Source organism: Condylostylus longicornis, unplaced genomic scaffold (genome assembly GCF_029603195.1).
Source record: "Condylostylus longicornis isolate FDR11 unplaced genomic scaffold, ASM2960319v2 ptg000044l, whole genome shotgun sequence".
Lineage (NCBI taxonomy): Eukaryota > Metazoa > Arthropoda > Insecta > Diptera > Dolichopodidae > Condylostylus > Condylostylus longicornis.
This window is the reverse complement of record NW_026578013.1, coordinates 3,807,077-3,833,760: the sequence shown is the minus strand read 5'-3', so window position 1 is coordinate 3,833,760 and position 26,684 is coordinate 3,807,077. Positions and strand designations below refer to the sequence as shown.

At 23.8% G+C, this 26,684-nt stretch overlaps 1 protein-coding gene across 1 annotated transcript in view; it reads right to left on the bottom strand.

The window, feature by feature from the left end:
- LOC129610150 (acid sphingomyelinase-like phosphodiesterase 3b) overlaps positions 1 to 26,684 on the bottom strand; it is a gene marked incomplete at its 3' end in the record, with an annotated part of 307,142 nt that overhangs the window by 168,707 nt on the left and 111,751 nt on the right. The window contains exon 3 of the mRNA XM_055522556.1: positions 708 to 776. Within this exon, the coding sequence (XP_055378531.1) occupies positions 708 to 776 (69 nt within the window). The remainder of the gene's footprint in view (positions 1 to 707; positions 777 to 26,684) is intronic.

The window sequence follows — 26,684 nt, the reverse complement described above, 5'->3', positions numbered from 1 at the left end:
TATTAGCAGCCATTTGCTTTTTCAATATTTAATTAAATTATGCCGCGATAGAAAAAGCCCAACTCTACTTTTTTGCGTTAACAAAATTTGGAAAATATTTTTATGTTTTCTTTAGGACGAGTAGGCAAAGAATGTCATTTTAAGACCTTTGAGTGACGATAACTTTTAGAGAGGGGTAAAAATTTTCTTACACGGTGCATATGCAAATTTCAACTTTTTATTTTCAAGGGCGTAGTCTGGTACACGGGTCGGAAAAACAGAGTAAAACTAACAAGCATTTTTTTTCTATTTTTTTTTTTGGAAAAATGCTGAAAAATCTAAAGTATACATACATAAATTTCAGATGATTTTTATTAAGATATATTTACGTAACCGATTAGTAAGTAAAATCCTTTCTGAAGAAAAAAAATCAAAAAAGAATTTTGCATTATTCAATTTTATTTGACTTTCACACTTAAAATTCTTTAGTACGAAAATGAGCTTCTAGGGGACTAATACAGTTCAGTGATAACAATTAGTAATCGCATACATTGGGATTAGACCGAAATGATCGTGACATATACAGAATATGTGCATATATTGCAAGTCAACTTAAATTCAAATATTGTACAAAATTTTCGTATTATTTTAAATTTCTCTTATTCAATCAAAATTTATTTGTCTCAAAAATAATAAAGTCAAATTTAAAATTATAACAATAAACTTACTTTTATGAATATCTCCTTTTGTTGAATATAACGTATCTAAATGCAAATCTGATATATGCCAAAAATATCCTGAAATTAAAAAGAAAAAATAAATTCTCTTAATGATATTATAATATGACATGCTAATATAGAATAAAAAATTTGAATTAAAAATTAAATTCTACTCTTAGTTAAAAAACGAAATAATTTTATAGTTTAAGTTAGCCAGCATAATATTGTAGATTGAACGTGTACAATTAAAAACGCTTTCTTGACATAGAATTTATATTTATTTTCCCCTTTTTAATAATTATAAAAAGATTATCACAATTAACTCTATATACATAATAGCATTCAACATAAAATATCGTAGATTGTTTCATAGATGAGGTCAACAATACTCATTGTTTACAATTATGTTAATAATAACCATCACAATTATATTCATTCACATTATATTATGCGGTTATAATATTCGTCCTTAGTAAATATTACACTTATATTCACGAACTAACACATATAGCATTTATGATATATAAATAATAATATTTATAAATAGTTAAGTGATATTCGTGTTCAACATAAAACTATTATGATTCATGTAATTACAAATTTATTAAAATGTTAAGTTGATGGTTATCTTTAATTCGCTATAGACACCATTATTGTATATATATATATATATATACATATATTTATAGTGTTATTACATATATTTAATTTAAATTAGGTCAAATAAATAACCATTATAATTTTATAAATATTATAAGTATGTATTTTTATTATATAATTCCAAGTAATTTTTTTTTGAAAAATTTTGAGCAATCATTTAAGGAAAGTAATATAATAATCAGCTATGATATATGACATTAAGTTAAACGAATATTAAAGTAGTCTCATAATTAATTTATATTATTATAATATGTACAATATTATGGCAAATAATAACAATTTATTATTACAAAAATTAATTTAATTACTTGAGAAATAGTTAATCATTAGTTCGTATGTCTATATTTAACAAAATATAATGTTTAAGTTACAGCTGATTAAATAAATTTAATAGGTATAGTTACCTCATATATTATACATTGTTAGTTTGTATAACATATATTACATAGTGTTATTATAGTAATTTTACTTTTCTTTTGTTATATTCAATTTAAAATACTATACATCACCTAAATAATATTTGTGAGTAAATCTAAAAATATACGTGTTTGTTAATAACAATTTCAGATTATAATATCTATGAAAATTGAATATTACACAAAGTATAACAATTATAAATATGAATAATAATTAAAATAAGTGTTATATTAATTATACTAGTATAGAGAATTATTATTTATTTGAATGAGTCACGAACATTAATAAAACTTTAAGTATAAATACAATAGACCATGTTTTAAAAATTTTTTTCATTTATACACAATAATTATCTTTAAATAATGATGTGCAATTTAATAATAGTTTGTCTATGTTTATTCAAAATAAAATTGTATTAATTCAAAAATGTTAAAATTTTTAAGTTTAGCACTTTGTGCTTTTAAATTAAATATACATTTTCACGAAATCAGAACATACATACCTAAATTTTACACATTTTACTTATCCTTAAAATATATGTAAAATATTCCAATTAAATTCTGTTTTAAAATTTTAATTTGAAAAATTTATTCATTAAAAATTAAAGTTTTTGAGTTGAACCATTTTTCCTCTGACTGTAGATTTTAATATATTAAATTTATCAAACAAAATCCTAATCATAAATTTTCATAAAGCTGTTGCGGATTATAATAGCCTTATATATTAATATTATTATATCTATAATTATTACATTTATATCTACAGCTTTCGATTGAATACGTATAATTCGTTAATATTTAAGTGTATAACACATTATATAGAATAATAATATCTATGTGTTTACTGTTTCAATTTTAATTTCCGCAATAAATTACTATTACTGACTAATTAAATGCAATGTTGCATTAAATCATAATAAAGGTGAATAAATTTACAATATGAAGTTAATTTTGTACAGGAATATAAAATATATGTATATATATAATGTGGATTTCAGATATAATGTTATTGGCTTTATAATTTTGTGTAAGAATGAAATTAATCTTAATGTATGGTTAAAATTATTTTATAAAATAATTAATAAAGCTTTCTTAATTTTTCTCTTTTATGTCTGATTAATCAATTTTAAGCTTATCATTCAACTCATTTGAATATGTTTTTTTTTATATTGAAATAGCTAGTTAGTTAATTAGCGATGTATCGTATGGTACCTTTATAGAACTAAAAAGGACACCCATTGTCATTCTTTAAAATCGAAAACTTCTTCACTCCAAAGAATAATATTGGAGCAGACAAAGAGCCTCTGCCAGAGTCATGAAAAACCCGGCAGATAACTGAAGCCAGCCGACAATTCTTCGAGTCCATCAGTATGCGTTTCGGTCCGCCGATTATAAAACACTTGCGTAGAACTTGATCCACATCCTTTACCACATCAATATCCTGACAGCCTCGACAGAAATTCGAAAAATTCATGATATTTTAGTCATATTCCATAATAGACAGTGCTCCGTGGGGACGCCTATCTGAGAGACCAAATCAAAATAGCGACCGAGTCCTTTTATTACTATCGAATTAATTTTTCAGGAATTAAATTAAGTTTATTTCGAATGAAATAAAGACGAAAAGAATTAATTACTTTCAAAATTATAGTAAGAATGGCTTTGTCAATCTTTAATTTTATTTTTCTTTTCTATTTCATTTTAGGTATGATAATAACTGAGCATTTGAAATTATGGCTAAGATAGCACCTATTCTAGTCAAGAATGCTAAAATTGACCACACTGCAGAATAATAATAATATATGTATTTATAAGGTCCAACTGAAAGTCGATATGTGGTTAGTTTTATAAAAACTAAATATTTTATTATAAATATCATAAAACATTTGAATAATACAAAATTATTAAATAATACTCGTATTATAAAAATAACATAAAATAATTTTATTACACTAGAAGTCATCCAATTACAAAATAGAGTCATCCCTTGCTATATCATTCTACTATATTTTGCGAAAAAAAAACTTTATGTACAAATATGACTTTAAATAAACAAAATCGTAGTTAACTCTATAATATTATTATCGTAAATTTTTCTTATTAAATATTTTTATTATCATTATCTAGTTAAGAAAATAAATAAGTGTCAGTTCAAAAATTTAATATCGACACCATTTACGATATGTACATATACATATAATATTATTATAATAATATTGTAATAATATATGTGTGAATATCAAATAGAGCATATTATATGACTCAGTTACTATTATATTATTATGATTACTAAATTTAACTGGAAAAATATTGAGATAGTATAAGTAGAATAAATTTTATCATACATACTTCATATACTACAATGTAAACTTATATCACAATCATATTCAAATAAAGAATATTATACTGAAAGTTTGTGCAACTTGAACAAAATTTTGGTTAAAAAATTATCATGAAAAAAATTATGTTTTCCTCAATTATATAGAAAAATTTAATTTTTCGAATCAAATTCAATGATAAATAATTCATCTCATTTCAGGTCTCTGTCAGTTTTTAATTGCAATAGATTGGCTCATCTAAAATCTATTGTTTTTGTTAGAGAGCAAGAAGTAGTAATGATAATTGTTTCGCTCTAATTTGTGCCAACAAATCAAGAAACCTTAATTGCAATTTAAACAGATCTAAGTTCGAGTTCAATGCTTCGCGCAGAAATATTTTTAACAAAATCAAAAGAATAATATCTTGACTCTCTAGAGTTAAGTGATCCAAAAAGTATTTATTAACAAAAATTTTGACAATTTTATCTTATAATTTGTAGCCATTTTTCTTAAATATACGAGTATTCGTAAAATATTTTAAACGTAACTAAAATTATAATTTAAATTAATATTCTAATATTATTTAAAAAAAAAAAAATTCTAGCACAGCTCTAATCGCAAATAATAAAAATATACCATTATACCCCTAAAAGTATGCAAATTTTAATAAAATTTAAAAATATAATTTATTATCATCTCGGGTGTGTTATGAATTAAATGTATAGTAGTGTGGATCGAACATCTTTTTATTTCTCAGTACAGAAATGTTATATAAACGACAAAAACTTTTATAAACTTTCTCTTATAAGAATAATATCAGTTATAGAAAATAACTTTAAGCGATTTTTCTCACGGGGTGAAAATAAAAACGACAACGAATACTAAAAAATAATACAGCAAAAAAAGGGAAATAAAAATAAAGCAAAAAAAAAAAAAGCAACGAACAAAATATTTTATAAATTGACAACAATTTATAACTTTTTGTTTCCAAAGTGATTCTAAGAAAATCTTTCGTACGTTTTTGCGTATGTACACTTTATCCTATTTCTAGTTATACATACACATAAATGATACAAATTTTATTATAAAATATATAAGCAAGGACACCAAAAGAATATAATATACTAACATTTTTATATTTATATATATACATACACATACATGTTTTATAAGGAGCAAAAAGTAGGGTAGTATTATTATTCTTAAAATTTATATACCATGCATAAGAAATTTATCTGAAGTAATCGATTTTAGAAAATAATGTTCAATTTATTTGAAAGTTTCAACCTTGAATTTATTTTTCCCCTATGACATTGCCTTTTTTTTTTTAACCACGTTCATCCATCCGATTTCATTCGTTGAATTTAAATTGAATGTTTAGTAGTATTGTACATAATATTATTACAAAAAAAAAAGAAACAAAAAAGAAACAAAATGTATAATAAGGTAAAATATATTGTGTGTATGTGAGAATAAATATTTAAGTGAGATTGGTATTCCGGAAAAATAAAATTGTTTTCTATATTTATTTTTCTATTTTGATATCAACGTACAACTTTTGTAATGGCATTCGTGCTAAAAAAAATTTACAGCATGTGCCATCGATGGTCTATTGAATTATTGGTTTGTCAAAATTTATATTAATTACAATATTTAATCTTTTAATTCTTACGTTCTTCCTAGAATTAGCCACAACACTTGAAATTAATTTATTTACATTTTAGTATTAAATTATTTAAAAAGATACGAATTTTAAATTGCGAAAAATATGTTGTTAAAATTTTACGATATTACCTAATTTTTGTAATTAAAATTTTCCGATATTTATTTACAGTTTCACTTGCTTAAGCTGTTTTGAATCAATATTACTGTGAAGATTTTATGATTGAGTTGATATTTTTAGCCCTTTTCAATTCAGGTCTTATATACTTAGAATACGATAGAATTAAAAAAGTAGTTGTGCCAATAAAACGCCTATTTGCAACAAATATATCGAAACTATTTAATGTCGAAAACAAAAATAAACAAACAAGTGTACTAAATTTGTATTCGTAGTATTGCACAAAAGCAGTAGCTGCTAGTAATTTTTTTGCTTGCAAATTTGACTGCTTTGTACAAGATTTTCCATCGAAAAATTATACAAAAGATTTTAGATTTTAGATTGCAAAGAAGGACTAATTGTGCACCGCGACCATCTTAAAGGATCTATTGTATCCACCAAATTGATTGTAAGACATGCCCCTACAACACTTTCTCGAGATTAAACCTCGTGATGAAAACACCTACACTTTCTAGGCTCTCTTAGGTTTTCTTCCACGCTCACATGTCCACCGCAGTGTAACCAGGTTGCATCTACCCAATTTGTGGTTATATTAAAGATAGACACGAATAATACATATAAACAATAAATGACTTAAAGCTTCGCGCTGCTTTTTGGAACATAAGAACTTGGTTAATTTGATTAATTTATTTATTAACTACTTAGTGTTTCTTATGTAAAAACAATAAAGACAAATTAGTTCATGCAGAACATATTATGATACTGGAACAGATTTTCTTTAGGTCGCACCCCATAAATAATAGACCTACATAAATTTTCTTGTTTTTTTTTCTCTATATTCATCGCATTTTTCCTTTCTATTTATTTTATGCTGACTTAAACATTTTCTCTTCATTTTAGAGTTCATAAGAATCACGTTATTTTCTTGGTAAAATTAAGAACCTAAATGTGAACTGTGCTGTATATGGTCGTGGTTCAATATTGTACGAAATAAAACAAAAAAAAAAGAAATTGTATTCTCATTTTTTTTCAATTTTTTATTTTTTACCTTAAGAATTTTCAAGATAATTTATCTAAAATATTTCAAATTCTCAATTTTCTCTGCTCTTATACCTTACAATTTTCTTTACCTATTGTTTATAGTTATTTTCTTTTCTTATTCACGTTATATAATAACATACGCATATAAATATAGATATATAGAGGATATTTGAAAATAAAATAGAAGATATTGTGAAATTTTTTATTGTTATTTTTATTTTCATACAAAATGAATTGATTAAGAGTTAAATTGGAGACATTTTATTCCAAACTATTTACGTATTCGCTCGTATGTAAGCACAGTAAGCATATCAATATAATATAAAGAGAGTAAATGAAAGGGGATGAAATATTTTAGATATTCATAGTCAATTTTATTTGTATATATAGGATAAATTTGTTAATAAATATTAAATATATAATAATATGTATATATATGTAGGGAAGTAGAATAATGAAATATCGATCCAATTTATTGCTAAAATTATAGTACATAGTTCCATAGAACTACTTTTGTGTGCTTAGCAGGAAAAGAAAGAAAAAATCATCTGCATGTTAATTAGGAAAAGAAAATTAGATTAAGAAAAATAGGAAAAGTTATACGTACGTACACGTTATAGTAAATATATTTTCTATAAAAACGAGCTGCAAAGCAAAATTTCTCTATCGCCTAATCTTAATTAAAAACAAAGAACCTTTGAATAATAAAATTTTTGAAATTAAAAATTTAGATTATTTTTTTTTTTTTTAAATATTTTAACTTTATAGTTTTAACTGACTACTATAATATAGTATTTAAGGATAGCATATTGTTTGAATATCGTAGGAAGATTCAAGAATTTAAAGGATGGAGCGTTGAGCAAATCGAAAATTAAACTGAAGTTGAAATAAAAATTAAAAGTCAATTCCAAATTCTGGGACAGTAATATGCCACTTTTCTATGTTTGCATAAGGATAAAATAACAATATACAGGCGAAAATTCTCTATATTAATCTGTATTTGAAATTACAGTCAAACCTACAGTTTATATTGTACCGTCTATAAGTTTTACTTAATTCGAACTACATTTTTAGCACTTTTCCAAAACAATTTTGAAAAAAGTGCTTATTTAGTTTATTTAGCATTTGTAAATATCTTTAGCTCGAATTTTGTGTGACATTTACAGGAGTTCCAGACATAGAATTTCCACTGTATGTATAGTAAAAATTAAAATATATATTAATATTTTTGTTATGTGAAAACCTATGGTTATATCCTGCAGTTATTTCAATTTATCATTTAACAATTATTCTCAATCTACAATATCTAATATTCGAAAATTTTGATGATTCCTAATTATTTATAATTTTAGAATTTCATTACCTACACTTATTTTATAATAAAATTCATTTTATAATAAAATTATATTGAATTTCAAATAAATTTTATTTATTGTTATTGTTGCTTCAACTTTTTGTAAATTCGAAAATATAGTTGAAAATTCTGCAGAAACTTTACACATAATTGAACAAAGGAAATTCGCTTTTTATTAAAGATTAATTTCAGAATATATTTTATTTTCAAAACATTATTTTGTAAGATGAAAAATATAACACAAGCTTGGTCTGATTCAGTTTCTGTCGATGATCGAAAAATATGTCACAATTTTGGATCTTGTCTTTGGATTGTTATAAAGTCATTGGAATATTCCCTTTCTTTTCTCTATTACAAAACCGCAATATTTTATAAATCAAGTATAAAAAAAATATTGAAAAATATCTAATATCCAATTTTAGAAATTGAATCGATTCCTACCTTTCCATTTTTACTCTTTCTATATATTGCAATAGTACTAAAATTACAGTAACCAAATTTATCAAAAATGAAAAGTATAGTTCTTGAAATAACAAAAAAAAAATAAAATAAAAAAAAATATAAACTAACATCGATCATAATACAATTTTGACGTTTCATCAATATAAAAAAGAACAAAAAAAAAAAAGAATACCATAAAATATCTGAAAAACAAAGTAATAACGTTAAAAGAAAAATTGTTTCAATTCAATATTTGCGGTGACAAATGATAGCATATATTTTAATAAAAATGTATATATATAAATTTTTTTTGGGTTTTAAGCAAAAATATTGCATCTCGATATCCTTGAATGAAACATAACCTCTCAATAATAATAATACAAAAAATGAAAAAATAAATCAAAAACAGCAATATATCAGTAGTGACAACTAACAAAAATTTGAAAGCAACAAATGTGACTTATTTCTTCTCCTGTTCTTCCTACCACCTATCTTCCCTATTTTATTGCTATTTTGGCACTCTTACGAAAAAACATGGAATTAGTTTAATACTGTCCGTCCTGTATTGCAGCTAAATCAAAAGCATTTCTTAAATTTTGAAAATGCCGAAAGATGGCGGCTTAATTTTTCTAAGAATATGCAGCATAGTCAAACATTAGAATAACTAAATTGCAGTTGCAATTAGCTTTTAGTAGTTTGTTTTTTGTAAACGTTGGGTTGCGGAAGTCTGAAATTTTAGCGAAGTTTAGACATTAACAAACAATAATGTATTTCGTCAGACGAATATTTTTCCGGCTCCATTCCCACTCGAAATTGGAATCCACTCTTTAAATTTCCGAAGCTGCAAGCTGTTCCGAATTTCTATTTAAAGCCAATTCATCAAAATGTTGTAACTAATTCACTGAACTGTTATATTCGGCCGTTATATAAGCAATAATTCGATTTGTTTTATTATTATAATTAAAGTAGTTTGAATATTTAGTAGATTGTTTTTTTAAAGAACAGTATTTTCATATGATCAAGGCAAAAGTGCTAATCAACAGATTGAGTTTATTTAAAAATACTGCTGCAACATTGAATAGTACAATTTTTTTTTTTAATTTTGGATTTATTTTTAAGTTTAAACTGGTCAAAAATTCCATAATTTGATTTTATCTTGATTTATTTCAAAAAAAGCCAAACCAATTTAAAAATTATATTTGAAATATCGGTAATGTAATTTTAATTTTGGTGTGAGGCGAATAGTTTAATATTCCAAATTGATTCTAAATCTTCATAATACCGTAAAAGGCAATAATTATTGTATATACTCGCATATAGCAAAAACAAAAACTGGTATATAGCAAAAATGAAAATTTTAAATTATGTAAATCTAAGCAATCTCTTCCAAAATCATATAAAAAATCTTTTATCATATAAAAAAATTATTTTTTTATATAAAATAGTCGCGATTGATAGCTATAGAATTTTTAAAATAATAATTTCTATAAGATAAATCGAGTATGCCCCTGAAGTTATGCAATTTATTTTGATAGAAAAATATTATAGTATAAAGTACAAACTTCTTATGAAAAATGTAGGAGAGCTTCACAATTATGGAGAGAAACGGATAAATTTTTAATAAAAATGATTTACAAACACAACCGTATTTTGGCTTCAGTTTCTCATACTTTTAACCTTCAATAACTGATGTTTTTTTACGTTTTTATAAAAAATATTATTTATACACTTTAAAAATCTAGAAATAGCAAATAAAGCAATGCTACTGTTATAATAAAATATGAAATTTTCTTTAAATCATTCTGCAAGTACGTATTTTTTCGTACATTTTCGAATTTTAATTCATGAACAATAATAAATTAACTGCATACCTACATTAGAATATGTTTAATTTTATATCACACACTCATTTCTTATTGAAATATACTCAGAATTCTTATTCTGAAAATGTTTAATAGAAATACGGCAAGAGCTTTTATGGGTTCCAAATATTTAACGAATATTATAGGATTTGCATGCGGCTCAAATACCTTTGCTTATAACATGAATAATTTTTATAGGTGTATTACATGTTTGCAGTTAGCTTTCAGTGACTATGTTAAGTAACTCTACTATATGAGATTCAATATCATTTTCAATATTACTTTTTCACAACTCATAGAATTCAAGAAACTCAATTTACAATTTAGTTTTCAATTTATTTTCTTATCTTTTCATTTGAAATTTTCTATATAAAATGCAATGATTTATTTAGAAAAATTGTAAAACTTTTAAGTATAGCTTTTTTATTGTATACAATAAGTATTATTTGTATTCATTCAAATAGTGTTAAGGTTGAAATATAAAACTAAAAATAAGAGAAAATATGAAGGAAAGCAATGGAAAAATCACTTGAAATAATTCTTATATATAGATAAAAAAAAAGTGGAAAAATTGAGATAAAAAATATTCAAACAACCACCAACAAAACTGTCTAACTAAAAGTATCTACAATTTCTCCTTTTCAAATTGAGATAAGAAATTTTTAAAAATAAAATGTTAAAATGTAAAAAGTTAAAAGAAAATTATTTTTCTTTTCTTATTTTATTTTTGTTTTCAATTGAAACTTTTGTAATTTCATACTTTATAAAAAAATAAATATTAAAAGTAAATAAAGATTGTGTATAAGAGATTTAAAAATTCAAAAATAATTTAAAGAAGCGAAGTATGCTTTCAAAATAAAATTTAAAGAGGTGCTAATAAAAATACAGCTGGCATATAATTTTCACCTGACTTTGAATTTTGTATGATTTAAACTTTAGAAACTATGTGAACTAAATCTTAAAATTTTTTTAATCTTCTCGAGAAATGTAGAAATACTAAGTGTAAAAATTTATTGAAATACTCATGTAATCGAGATGTGCATAGCAGCAATACAATATTATTAACTACAGGTTATCGAATTCAAAATTCCTTTTAGTTTCAAAATGTTCCGCGATAAAAACACCTTTAATAGCTTTCTCTAGTTTATTTTTCTTTTTGTCCCGTGATTTATTAAATTGCTTTTATTATTGGTATTATTATTATCTTTTTCAGAAAATGCTAACACATGTATTGCTGACATCATTAGACCATGGAGAAACTTGCATGATATTCAATTTTATCCGGTTCCGCTTGCTTAATAGCACCCTAGTTAACTCTTAATCTGTCGCTATTTTACAACTTAGAAATAACACATTGCTTTTCTGATTTTTTTTTGTGTGACGCGTTTCCATTTCACATTATTTGGACTAAAATGTTACGAATGAAGTTTGACAACCATTTAGAGTCAAGATGAATCGGTGCGACCTTAACATACAATAATTGTGTGTTGTGTCTAGTTTAGCTCCCGTCTGGGTATATAACACTATAAGAAGAGGAACTTATGGGGTTATTACGCTAAGCCTCCCTAAATTATCGGAGCAGATAATCTTTCAGAACCAACAACCTGCCTGCAATTAATCATTTCCTTACCCTCACATTCAATCATATTAATTTTTTTTCCTAGAATCATGAAGTTTACTAGGTATATCTGTGAGGTAGCCGACTGTATTTAATGGGACATTTTCATAATCTTATGCAACATTTTTGTTAAACTAAACTAACACACACCTCAGATGGTTTAGGTGTTGATCACATCAGATTTTTTCATTCAATTCCAAAAAAAAAATGTTCAAATTTTTTTTTTAAATAAATTTCAAGGCTGTAAAAAAGGATAAAGTGTATGATACAATACTCTTATAAGATACAAACAAAAGGATACAAACATATGCTACAATACTCTTATTTAATTGTTTTCTTTAAATTTTTCAGTAATTCCTTGATGAAATACCTGATTTAATGGAATTTGTATATTGGATGGTTTGCTTAGTTTGAAAGTTTCTCAGGTAACTTTACACATTTATTAAGGCAGATGAAGCATCTAAACATTTAATTTAATTTTTTGTTTTCAAAAATTATTTTTCGATCTCTAGGTTTAATTTAAATAATTTTTTCAGTGAACTTGATTATAGTTGAAATAACTCAATTTACTGCACTCCACAATGGGCAGTATTTTTTTTAATAACTAAAATACCTTAATAAAATAAATACGTATTTGGAAAATCATGCTCTATAAAAGTACTTCAAAACTGCATTTAATACACGCCACTTAAACCATTTAATCTCAATAAATTAATGTGGAGAAATTGTGAATTCTTAAATGAATATGAAGCCCAAATGTTTTTATTTTCTTGTTATGTGTGTAGGCTTCTTGTCCTTATAAAGTAGCAATTGAAATATTGTTGAATGCTTTATTTATATGTAGATAATTTAAATCAATATAATATTATTATGGTAACCTGTTTATATGCTACCTGGATTTATTTATGCACGTGCAAGGATAAATTGTATTCTATTAATATAATTAAGTATCGACAGGAGGATAATATTAATATATTCATAAAAATTGAATTCATTCAGTATAGGAAGGATATGAGAATGAATTTTTACTTTTTTTATCTTTTGTTACTTGTTAATATTTTATTTATTTATAAAAATAGAATATGTATATTGAATATATTGGAAGAAAAAAAAACGAAAACAAGGACAAAATATTAATATTCATGATGTCTTAAATACACGCACAGGATAATTAATTATTTTTTATTAGCAATATTTGAAAATTTTAAGGTTAATATTAAATAACATTAATATTTTCTGAAAATAATTTTGAAGTATTGAGGTCGCATTTACCTTATATTATACGCAGGTAATATTATAATAAAGGATTTTTTTTTTTGCATGGTATTTAACTTGTGTTTTTTTTGTACGGAAATTATAAATAAATTATGTGTTAATATATCGAACTTCATTAATTTCATTTAATAAAAGCTTTTTATAATAAAAAGAAAAATAATGAAAATTCCTTTTAATAATTTTATTGATCTTCTTCGAGTATTACTGTGTAAACGAATTTTTTTAAATAAATTTGATAGTTAAAATATAGATCGATCAGGGTTTTGCTTAAGGGATCGAAGCACTATTTAGTGCAAAATATTATTTGAAGTGGTCCCGTCTCAATTGCATGAGAAGTTGTACTAACTACTGAGGTATTTGTCAGATACCTATGAATGTTTCATTATAAGATTTCAAATAACTTATGAGACTTTTCTTTAAAAAATTATTTTATGATTACTTCGAATTCCATAGATGCTTACAGATTGTATAACTAATGAAGTCCCTTTATAACTGTTATAAATTCACAATTGATACTAATGTACAACAACATATCGTAATGAGTTGGCCCCCGTTTTACGTTAAGGAAAAAAGTAGCGATTCTATTTGAGTGTATGCACTCATGTTGACTGAACGCCATTTAGTGGGTAATCTAGTTGATTCACATCCCACTTGAAGAGTCACAAGAATGACACACAATAATTGTTGTTGTCACAGCCCTCATCACCGTGATTGCTACCGTTAATGTCACTGACTCTGTTAATACCACTGTGACTGTTAATGTCACTGTTAGTGTCATTGTCACTGTCATTATCACTGTCACTGTCACTGTCACTGTCACTGTCACTGTCACTATCACTGTCACTCTCACTCCCTGTCTGCTTTCTATCAGAATTACATACATTCACATCTATGCTTTTCCTAATTTAAATTACTTGAAAGACATACTTAATGTGCTCAAGAGCAATACAAGATTGAGTAATCTTAATTTTCATATAATTTAAAGTTAAACCTTTTGTTTTATAACAAATAATCAATATGATTAACATTTTTCATAATTCATTTCAAAAATATCAGTAACAAAACCCCTCCAAATACGCAATTACTTAGTAACCAAAACAAATTTTTATTTATAATATTCAATATTAATTATGTACATAATATTAAATAAATCAATATTGTTAATGGAAATTGTTCAATAATAATAAAAGTAATAATAATATGTTTTCTTGTCCCTTTTAATGTTAATTAGCTTTTATCAAATTGAATTTAACAGGAATATGTTAAAAAATTAACCTAATTTATTTAATTCGTATGACAAAAGTATGCTCTATAATATGTTTATGTACATGTATCTTATGATATAATTTTTTTTAAGTATAATATTATCATTATTATAAATATATACATAATATATCATATTATACGCAGTCATTTGCTAGCAAAAATTAATATTATAAGAGTATTTTATTTCATCGAATATAGAGCTAGATATGATTTTAAATTTACAATAAATCGAAAAACAATTTATATTTTGTAAAAAATAAAAAAAAAACAACAACTAATAAAAATATTAAATTACATAATTATTAAAAGATTAAAATGAAAAATTCCGTACAATATGCGATCTTTTTGATATTATATTAATTTATTGGTTGAAATATTTTAATATACACAGTATATAGAAATAAAATAATAATTCCCCAATAAATATTAAATTATGAAAACTATTGAATTAAAATTGAGCGTGCACATTTACAATAATAATAATAACATTTATTATTGTTATATAAAAATTTCAATATAAAAGAATCAATAATATCAAAAAAATATTGAATAAATTGTGGTAATAAAATATGAAAGAAATTTAAGAATCATTTAAAATTGAAATTATTTTAATATATTTTGTTATTTAATAGGTACATGTACTTATATATTTCAATATGCATTTAATGAGAAAATAAAAACAAAATTCTAAAAATTGCATACTTTTAGGGTATTAAAAAATTTTGCAAGGTTATAACAAAATTAAAGGTTATAACTTAGTAGGTACATTCTTTTTTACAAATTATTATGCAGTGTGTTCCCTGTTATGGGAGAATCAACATATAACACCCTGTAGATTTTCATTAGAAAGAAAAAACATTGATCGATAATTGAGAGACCTCTACCGTAACCGATTCAAAGAAAATGTTCATTAAAGCCAATTTTTTTTTTTTATAACTTTACTGAAGATAAACTAAAAATTTATCTGAGTTAAGCTGTCTAACTTAACTTTATCTGTGTTAGGTTTTTAAAATTTTTATTTATTTCGATTACTATATTAAAAATTTCTTTAGCATAAATCAAGATACATCACATTAGGTTAATGCACTTTTGTTAAAAAGCAAAACTAATTTTCTAAAAAAAAACACAAACTTTTTAATGTTTTCTAAAGGGAAACGATTTTGCTTCTGCTAATGTAACAAGGAAAACCCAACAGTAGACTAAAAGAAACAAAATTTTTTGTTTTTTTTATTCTACATTTAAAGATTAATTATTAATTGATCTACTGCAATAAAAAAATGCAAAACCAAAAAGGAATTTGCAATTCAACATGAAAGAATTTTCATTTGTAAACACAAAATAATTGGAAAAAGAAAAAAAAAATTATTATTAAATAAAATATAAATCATGTGTGGAAATAATAATATTCCCATAATATAAATAATTTTTTATATACAAATTGATTATGTGTTTTTCTACTACAGATAAAAGTAAATTTTAATATAAAAAAAAATTAAGATTTATTTATTATCCCAATAATAATTGATATAAAAGTAGAAAAATAAATCTCTCGAGAGAAAAAATATCAATAACATAAAAGTAATAATCCTCTGCACAATATACAAAATACATAACATTACAATATGTATAACTACATATATAATGCAATATGTATTTAATGTTGTATTAAGGGATAATTTATTTTAAATATGAATATTCTTTCAATAAAAATATTTAGATAAAATAAAATTATTCTTCTTCTAAATGGAAAATATAATGAAAAATAAAAATTCTACAGCTTACTATAAAATATAAATTCATAAATTAATAAAATAAAATGAATGCTTGTAAAAATTAATAATTTTTATATTTAATTCTCTATAAACTTTATCATTTCAGTTCGCTTTGTGGCTGGAGAATTCAATCGTTTATTTATTATATTTTGAAAAACAAAAATTAACTTCAATAATATTTTATTATGAAAAATTAATTTTATTTTATTCAAGTAATGCTTTCAAATAGGATTTTTGAATGCAGATTATCTCAAAAAAGTAATAATTTATATTAAAAATTTTTATTTTTGCAATAACAACCACATAAATTCAATGAAGTATTTTGAATATACCTTGAGTTTTCATAGAGTACTTAGTGAATATAGTGAGTTTGTAAATTTAATTCAAAAATAATAATTAATGGTCAAGTTAATAAAAAGAACTTGGCTAAATTCACTTGCATTTAATTCTTATCTTAATAGATTTAGGAGCAATATAATAAATTCTAAATAAATTTTATTCTAGCTAAACACAATTGTGGGCTTTATTTTTCCATTCAAATTATTATGTTTATTATGCATTTGCGACTTTAGCCGTTCAATTAATAATAGAGGAACTTTGGATATAGCGAACCACCCTTTTCATTTATCTTTAATAATTTTAAGTTTTACAGTCCAAAAATGGTTTTTGTAATTGTGTAAATATTTAGAAACCGATGACATTAATAAAATTTATTTATTTCAGAATTTGCAGCAGTTATGGGAGAACAAACGGATACTTTACTTGTTATTTATTACAAAATCTAAATAATACAAAAGTTTAAACCATGTCGTAAAGATAGTTTTTTGAGCTCAGCGGAATATGTGAAATTCTAGCGGTCATCACAGTTACTAAGAATCCTTGCTTGGCTGAATTTATTATCGAAATTTGTCGTTTTCATTTTCCTTCTATGATTTATTGTTGTTTATTTTGTACTGCGCATAGTGTAGTTGAATATTCTATGCAAAGTTAAATATTCTCTGGGGACGATATTTGCGTTTTTACGTAAACATCATTTAAATTTGGTAAAAAGCTTGGGTTCTCTCCCTGTTAAACCTTTTTGCTCTGACTATTAATGTTCTTGCAGTTATCCGTCTTTTCCAGCAATTTCATTTATTTTACAATAGTTATTCGGAATGTTGTTTGATTCCACCTGACAAATATCTAGACGCATTGATTCAAAATATCGTGACTCTATCTTGGGGATGTATTCAACTTTGTTTTTCCATTTCGAAAATGAAAAACTGGCCTACGGCCTGAATATTTAATACTTAATACATATTAGTATTTCATGCCTTAAACTAAAAAATAATTTTATAATTTTATTTTCGCGAATTTTCAAAAAAATATTCTTCGATCTATTTCTTAGGTGAAGCTCCTATTGTATTTAGAAAATATGAACCTCAAAACTGAAAAAGATTAAGTTTTTAGAAATTTAGGAAAAATTTTAGGAATTTAGCATGCATGCTGACTTATATGTAATACGATTACACGAATAATAAAACAAATTATAATAAAATTTTTGGATTTCATATAGCTATTACATATAAAATAAAAATTAATAATGAGAAAAATTTTGATATTTTCGAACCGGGGGAAAAATAATAATATTTTTCTCTTTCTTTTTTCATAAATAATATAGAATTTTATAATCGGAAGTAATAAATTACATTTTATTTATAAATCAATTTAATTTATTATTGCATGACGTGTTAATATAAAAATATCATTAGAAATTAAATCAATTTTTTTTTTCAGTGTTTGAATACTTATAAGGATTACATTTGAAATCATATAACTGTTTTATATTAAAAATAGTGAATAAAATTCATCTATGTAGTCAGACTGATTGTGTACAAAAAAATTTTTTTTCCGTGGAAAATTTTTATAGATATAAGATAGATTATAATTCAATATACGATGGATTATAATCCAATATAATGAGCATATACTCGTACTTATACTATAACAATATGATAGGATTTACAATTGAATTTCATGGAAAATTTAATTAGGAGTCATGAAAAATATTAGAATTCTTGGAATAATAATATATATTGTTTTCCGAGAAATCAATCAAAAATTTCCACAATGGAAAATTGTGTATGACACTTTGAAACCAAAAGAATATTTTCGTTTTATGCAGGAAATAAAGTTCACAATTGATTAGTTTATTGTATGATCTCATATTTTTAAAATTTTTTTTTCAAAATCGATTTATGAGTAACATTATAATTTAGTTAATTAAAATAAATTTGAAATTTTCAATTCAAGATTATTTTATTTGAGAACTATTTAAAATTCTATTAAAATTACACGATACTGTTATACTATATTCCACATTTGATAAAGTATATGCCGGTAGAAAGATATGAGAAAATATGTTGTATAAAAATGATTCAGTGGATCAAGTAGTCCAAATGGTTTGTAACAAAATTTTTTTAAGGAAAACCTTAAATGTATTAATTACATCATATTTTAAAAGGAATGGTATACTTATGAATATACTGATTTCTGTTTAGATTTATTGTATTACAAGTAACTTGTATTATAACTACTGCAACATTTTGCATTTGCAATTATTGTTCAAATTACAAAATTACACAAACAATTTTAAGTATCAATATTTTACTATCAATATTTTGAATAATATCGTTTTCAGAATTATATAACCATAAGATCCTTTCACAACCAAATTTAATTTATTTTAATTTTCATCAATATTGTAACAATATAATTCGATTATTTCCTATATAATAGTTGTAGGTACTCTTACTTGATATTCAAACTTTAACTTTACTGAAATTCACTTCAAGTAAAATTCAAAATATCAAAAATCCTAACTAAATCAGTTCTAGTCTTTTAAATGTTAATTTTATTTCTTCAATAGACTTCTTTTCAAATTAAATTTTTGAAATAAATATAATATTCAAATATAATCAAAGAAAGCCAAGATAAACTAATAAAAAGAAAATCTGCATTAGAAAAGATTTTTATCTTTAATTTTTTTTTGTTCTTTTTTTGAAAAATATTTCCAATGGGAAGTGTATAGCTGCTGTTTTACTTTAATTTTTCTATACTGTTGCATTTTTACTATGCTCTATTCTATAATATAAAAATCTCGAACCAAAATTCACAAACATTCGATTTTCCTTTTTGTAAAATTAACTTGTAAATACTTGCAATACTTTCCTATATATATAAAAGAAAATCTTAAATGGAAGTTTATATATTTTTTCCTTATGTTGTGTATCTTTATTTATAGTACTAAAATTGGTTTAGCAAAATAAATACACTTAGAAGGTATGTACTTGAAAGAAAGGATTTCTCAATAAGAATTGAAATTTAATTGAGATTTTTACAAAATTTCACAAATATTGTAATGTAGATTTAATTTCAAAAATTTATTAACCATTTTGTTTCAAGTACCAAAAGTGTAAATGAAATCTAATATAATTTCAGTCAAATGCCCTATTACTTAATTTTGGTATTAAAATGGTATAGAGAAAGGATTATTAGATTAGAATTTTGATTTTATTAATTCGACTTTCTGGTTTTTGACCAGAACAGCTCAGCAGAATTAATTAATTTTTTTCTATGTTCAGTCCAAAAATAAATACTGAATCCGAATACTTTTAAGGCACAAAAACAATCCTGTCTTTTATACTTAAAATACTATTTTCTGAAATATGTTCTACAATTAAAAATTATGGAATTTTCCGAAATATGTTCTAGGTAAACCAAGAGGATAATAAAAGTTTAAAAAATACTAACTTATAGCATTAGCCAATAAAATATTTAATTTTTAATTTTTATTACATTTCAACTTTATTTTTTAAATTTTGAAAAACCTTATACATTATATTGTATAATATTTATGAATATTAGAGAACTTATTTATTATACTAGATTATATAGATTCTTATATACATAGATTGTCATTTCATATTAATATTAAGTACTACATATGAGTGAGAAAGAAATAATATTCTATATACCGTAGAAAAAAAATATAGTATATACTTGTTCTACAATATTCTTAGAAAATATCAATGACAGGAAAATATCAAAATATTATTCTTAGAAAAAAGATTATGATAGGTGACACCAGCAACTCTTAGAATTTTCTTTTTGAATATTTTTTATATTTAGATTAAATAATAATAATATGTATATTTTATTTTTGCTCTCGTATGCACAAAAATATATATATTATTTTATATATATAAATAAAATATTGTAAAATAATTTTATAATACCTTTAATGTGTTTTGGGATTTATTTTCTCTATTTATATCATATTAAATACACAAATTTCCACAATATGTTATAATATGTCTATGTGATATCAAGAACATAAAGAAGAAATAATACCAAGATTTCCATTACGTTATATACACATAATTTGGGACTTTAAATAATTAAAAACGGAAACATTTCAGAGAATAAATATGTTTTTTTAGGAGTCTGAGGTTTCAACTCGTATTTTACGGTATAATTTATAATATTATATACTAAATGTATTCAAATATTAGTATTATAGCGAATTTCATTAAATTTTTGTTTTGTTGTAAGAAAAATAATTTTAAATTTTTATATCCTTTATATATATCTACTTCATTCATAGTATAATGATTGGCTGAAATATATACAGTTTTCGGTTATATAGCTAATAGTATGTCTCAATTTTTATATTATAATTTTATGTAGCTAGAAACTATTTATATCATCTTTATTAAATTTTATAAGCCCGTGGTTTTCCCTTCTCCCGTTAAGGGCTAGCATTCTTCCAGAAGGTGTACCAAAGCCTCCTCGTGCACCTTCATTTTATGGTCTCAGCCTCCTAAAATGATCCCTAAGCCTACAATGCTCCGTCAAATACCGGTGAGGATTTTCAACTGGCTTTTGCTGAATCCTATAATTTTTCTAAAGTGCCCCGAATCGTAATTTCGCAGAAGCTCCTTGGCCTGTCGAAGGCCCAAAAAGCCTATCCAGCGTACCGAATCCCGCCTCTTCATTTCCATCCTTAATTCTCGTCGAGTAGTATGTGGTTAGGACTACTTACTTATGTTATTTTAACTAAAAAAAATTAAAGTCATAATATATTTAATTCTCTATTTAGACATGCTAATCTCTTTGAATTTGATGGTGTATGATTAAATTTTTGAAGCTATATTTGATTTGAATTAAATCTATTCAATAAAAATTTATTTTATTTTTAATTGCAAAGGGTATACAAGCTTTGCATAATGTCGTCTTATGTTCTTACTGAAAAAAATGATTTTCAAAAAAAATTCATCTGAATTCATGCAGTTCACTTTTCTTTAGTCAAGTAACCATAAAATTTTTAGTAAAATTTTGAATAGTCTTAAAACTCACACTAGTTATACTAGCTGTATAAAAGTTTAAACTTAAGGAAACAGAAAATGAATATTTAAATTTTTAAAAAATAAAAATATCAAAAATGTAGCGAAATAAAAATATTGTATTTTTTTTTTTGTTTTCAAAAGGATATGACGACGTGGTAAATTTTTACAATATTGCTTTAAGAAAATCAGAAGAAAATTAAAATAAAATGCTCAAAAAATATGCTCAAAAGTGAAGTAAACCACATAAAATTGTCTCAAGGGTGCAGTACTATTTTTTTTTTGTTTCCTTCTTCTTAGTATTATACTCGTTCAGTTTTATTATCTTTAAGATTATGCTTTACTCGCATATCGAATATAAACACGTACTAAATGTATAGAGAGTTTATTTTTTTTTTACTTAAAATAAAAATATTCCTTTTATATAAAAAGATGCAATATAATAAAAAAAAAAGAGGAAATTGTCGTTGGAAGCGACATTATCATTTTAAATGTTTATTTGCGTGACAAAGCTTATAACATTATTTTCCGAAGAAAATCAATACAATCAAAAAGTATCTTGTATGCATTATAGAAATATATTATTTCAGAATACTTAGATAACCCAGCATTGAATATTTGAATTTATTTGTGACACAATTTCTTTTACAATAATAATAATAAGGGCTTTGTCGTAGTGATCTAGCCTTATTGGAGAGTATTACATTATTAATCGCAATGCTATGTATTATTTAATATTAATAAATTGGAAATTTTCTTAAATATAATATGAAAATAATTTTTATAGTAGGTTTGTGAAAATTTTCAATCTACGAATTTTAAATTTTGTTTTATAAAGATTTGCTTGTAGAGATCCGAATTAATTAATTATAAATTGTTTAGATACCAGTTTTCATTGCCCCTTTTGCGAAGATCTGTGATTTTTAACATGTTTTCAAAAATTTAATGAAGTATCAGCTAATTTCACTCTCCCTGTCTCTATTACTGCTCGTTTGTCAACTCTTTTAGAAAAATTCTATGTTAAACTCTAAAATTTACAAAAAAATATATTAGAAAATTTTATTAAAAATTTTTTTCTCCAAAATAAATTTTCACTCATTTCCGCTTAACGTACCTAACAAGACATAACCAATCAAGGTCCTTAAAATACAATTTTTTGATTAAGAAATTACCCTGGCGAATCTTGTTCAATTCTCTTTCCCAAAATTCTAATTAAAATTTATTTTAAGGAACAGTTGTTAAATAGTTTTGGAATTTTAATTATTTTAATAATTATATTGGGCCCGTTATGTTGGTAAACAGTCTGCATATGCTCAACTGTATACACATGTAACAAGGCTCATTAAATATTTTTGACGAATTTGTCAGTTCATATTGCCTTCTTATTGTGTTTTATCCAAATTATAATAGTTAAGTATGTTAAATTATGATAATTTTTATTTTTGTGTTTTAAAGTACTCTCAAGCCAATGAACCACGAACTCAAATCTAACTTTACACCTTTGATATTTTTTTGAAATTTTAAAAACTTATTACGAACAATTCATTTCACGTGATTGGTTCCATTTTGTGCAAAAGTTTTCATTTGTATTTAATTTTGTTTTGATTTTTTTTTATTAATAGTTTTGCTCTATTTCGATTTCAGCACAATTTTACTCCCTAAATTTAAGTTATACATTTACCCTCTTCCCATATGATTGTACAAGGTTGCGTTTGGTAGATGCACGTAGAGTATTCAGAGTAAATACATAGTTTGTGTTGTGAAGAATTTTTATTTTTTTTGTGTTATGTGTTTGTTTTCTTTTCTCTTACTTAATGCGCCTTATTCCATTTACTGTTTTATGGTTCCATTTCCATTATATTTTCTTTCTCTCTTCTCTTCAATTTTTCTTTTGATGTTCTTTAATGTATTTTCGTAGTATATAGTTTATTGTTTTTAACTTTGTTTTTTTTCTTATTATTATTTATTTTTTCACTTGTTTTATGTTTTACTGTAATTGTGCGGTTTATTGTTCTGAAAAACTTGTTCTGTATAAAAACTCTAATGTTTACTATATTTACCATTCCTTTAATATTAAAACTTTATGGTATTTAGTTTTTTTTATCGTTGAACCTGGGAATTCCCAAGTAGCTAAACAAAGTAAAATTATAAAAATATTATACATATTTATATACAATATATAGTATATTAACAACAAAAACAAAAAAAAAAGAAGAACAATTTTGATAAAAAGTTTTTATTAATGAAAATGCCTTAGATTATTTCAATTTTATTTTAAAATACACAGGGGAGCACAAATGCAAATAATTAGACTTTGAATTGGATGAGCTTGAACATTTTTATAATATGAAATTCAAAAATTATTGGCGATACTAAAATGAAAGATGCAATAATAATTAAAGTATAATAAATTTATAAAAACTATGAAAACCAATGAGTAACAATGAGTGATTTCAAAAATATTTATTAAAATATTTGCCTTAGCATTTAAATGTTGGAATACAAAAATTTAAATGAGAAATCGTGAACGTAAATGGTAACTTGAACTGCCTTACAATATTAAGAATGAAAACCTTATAATTTGGAATTTTGTTCAATATTTCTAATATTTATATTACATGAGGCATTATTAAGACACGATTGAAAACATTGTTTAATTTAATTATCTAGACTAAGCTTTAGGCATTGTAATTCAGAGAAACTAAATGTTATTTTATTTAGTACTGTTAATTAAATTAGCTGGATATGTTAACAGCCATATATGTAGCATGCCCACATTTTTGCACTTTTCTTTATAGCGAGTCTTTTACGATTTTTTAATAAATGTAACCCTATATACAATATATAAATAAAAATTCTCGTTTCAAATACTCTAAAAAAAATCTTTATGTATGGTTTATAGAACTAGCACAGCTAAAGTCAGTGTCGCCCTAAAAGAATGAATAAAAATAAATAAATTTTATTTAAACAGGTGCATGAATTTAATAATGATTTTATATTTTAATAATAATAATCACACCTGGCTTTCTTTCAGTACAATAATATCGATCGCATATGTTCTCTTAATCTAAAGTGTACGAAATCTTATTTTTATTATAGTGGATACACAAATCAGAACCATCTGTTTTTAATATAATTACGATATTTAAAATAAAATTTTGAAAATTTTGAAATGGAAACTATAATATTCCATACAGATAAGCGCATTTTAATATTTTATTATTTCATAAATAAAATTATAATAAATATAGTATGCATTATTATATAATGTTAAAATGCTACCACCAAATTTTTCTTCAGATTTGTACATACAATTTTATAAAAATAATATTTTATACGAGGACAATTTTTCTTTACTTTTTAATAATACAAATATAAAATATTTTAATGCTTGATATTTGGTAACATACGCCTCAGTGAAAAATTAGAATATTGTAATTATTATTTTGGGAAATTTTTCATTGCTTGGTATGGAATAATGCTTTATAGTGAATATAGCAAATTATGTACCCTTATACTCGTATATACTCATTCGTTCTGGACACACTTTTAATAATGGTTCAAAAATTGTAAAATTTTTAATAATTTATTAATTAAATTATTTCATAAGTTAAATTAAAAAATTAATAACCAAATTAATAATTCAAAGTATGCAAAATTTTCACTAATATTTTTAAGAGCAAAATGCTTCCGAGGTACAGGGATTTTAAGCCAAACTTCTTATAAGAAAAAAACCTAGACAAGTAAAAATTCCATTGAGATTTGCACCTAGCTTTTAGCAAAATATTTTACTCGTTTTTTATGCCCTAAATGCTGGGATTTGTTATCTGACTTAATCACTATGTTTAAATATTGTACCCGAACTTGAATAGTACGTGTTTCAGTAGTCACACACTATATTATTACGTACCATATTTAATATAAAACATTATGCTATACATATATGTATGAATTGTTGTTTTTAAAAGTAATGTTGAAAAGTAAACTATTACACTTACTTAACAGAGAAAATGGAGTATAAAATTCGTCCTTGAAATTTTAAATAAAATATTATTTATGTGGTTTCTTTTCGGATATTGTAGAATTATGCGACTCTTATATTAAAATTTATAAACTGTAATAGTTCGAATATTTTTTTCTACGTTATTGATATCGTAAAAATAATTTATTTTAATAAATTAATTAAGAAAAAAAATTTAAATATTTTATATAGCATAAAATTTTCTGAGTATTTTATATAAATTTTTATTTTGGACAATAGAGGTATCTATATAATATGCAGCTTTAATTATAACGTGAGGAAGTTAATCTACAACTTATAATTCGACTTCAATCAGTCAGAGTCAGAATATTATATTTTCATACATGTGATTTTCGAACTATGTATTTGTTTTTAGGTGAGGTCATGACTGCTTACAACTCGATATAATATTGCTACCAAACTGTTTCTCCAATATTACAGAATCATCCATGCTAGTAAAATGGCTTGAAGGCGATATGTGATAGCGTTCTAAGGCATACTCGTATTCCGTAAAAGGGATTTGTATGAGCTACCAGTCATAAATATTTTTTTAACATATTTCGCTAGTTTTTGCAAAATCTACTTCTATAGTTATGAACTTATTTTTTGGTTTTAATATACCTACATGGATTTAAATACAAAAGAATAATAAAAACTTTACTCTTTAGTCTAAATTGCAAGAATGTAAGAAAAAAAAAATTCGAAGGAAAAAAAATCTCTCTCTAGACCTGACCTGGTTATAAAACAATCGAAAACATTAGTTTTGTTGGTTTTGTTT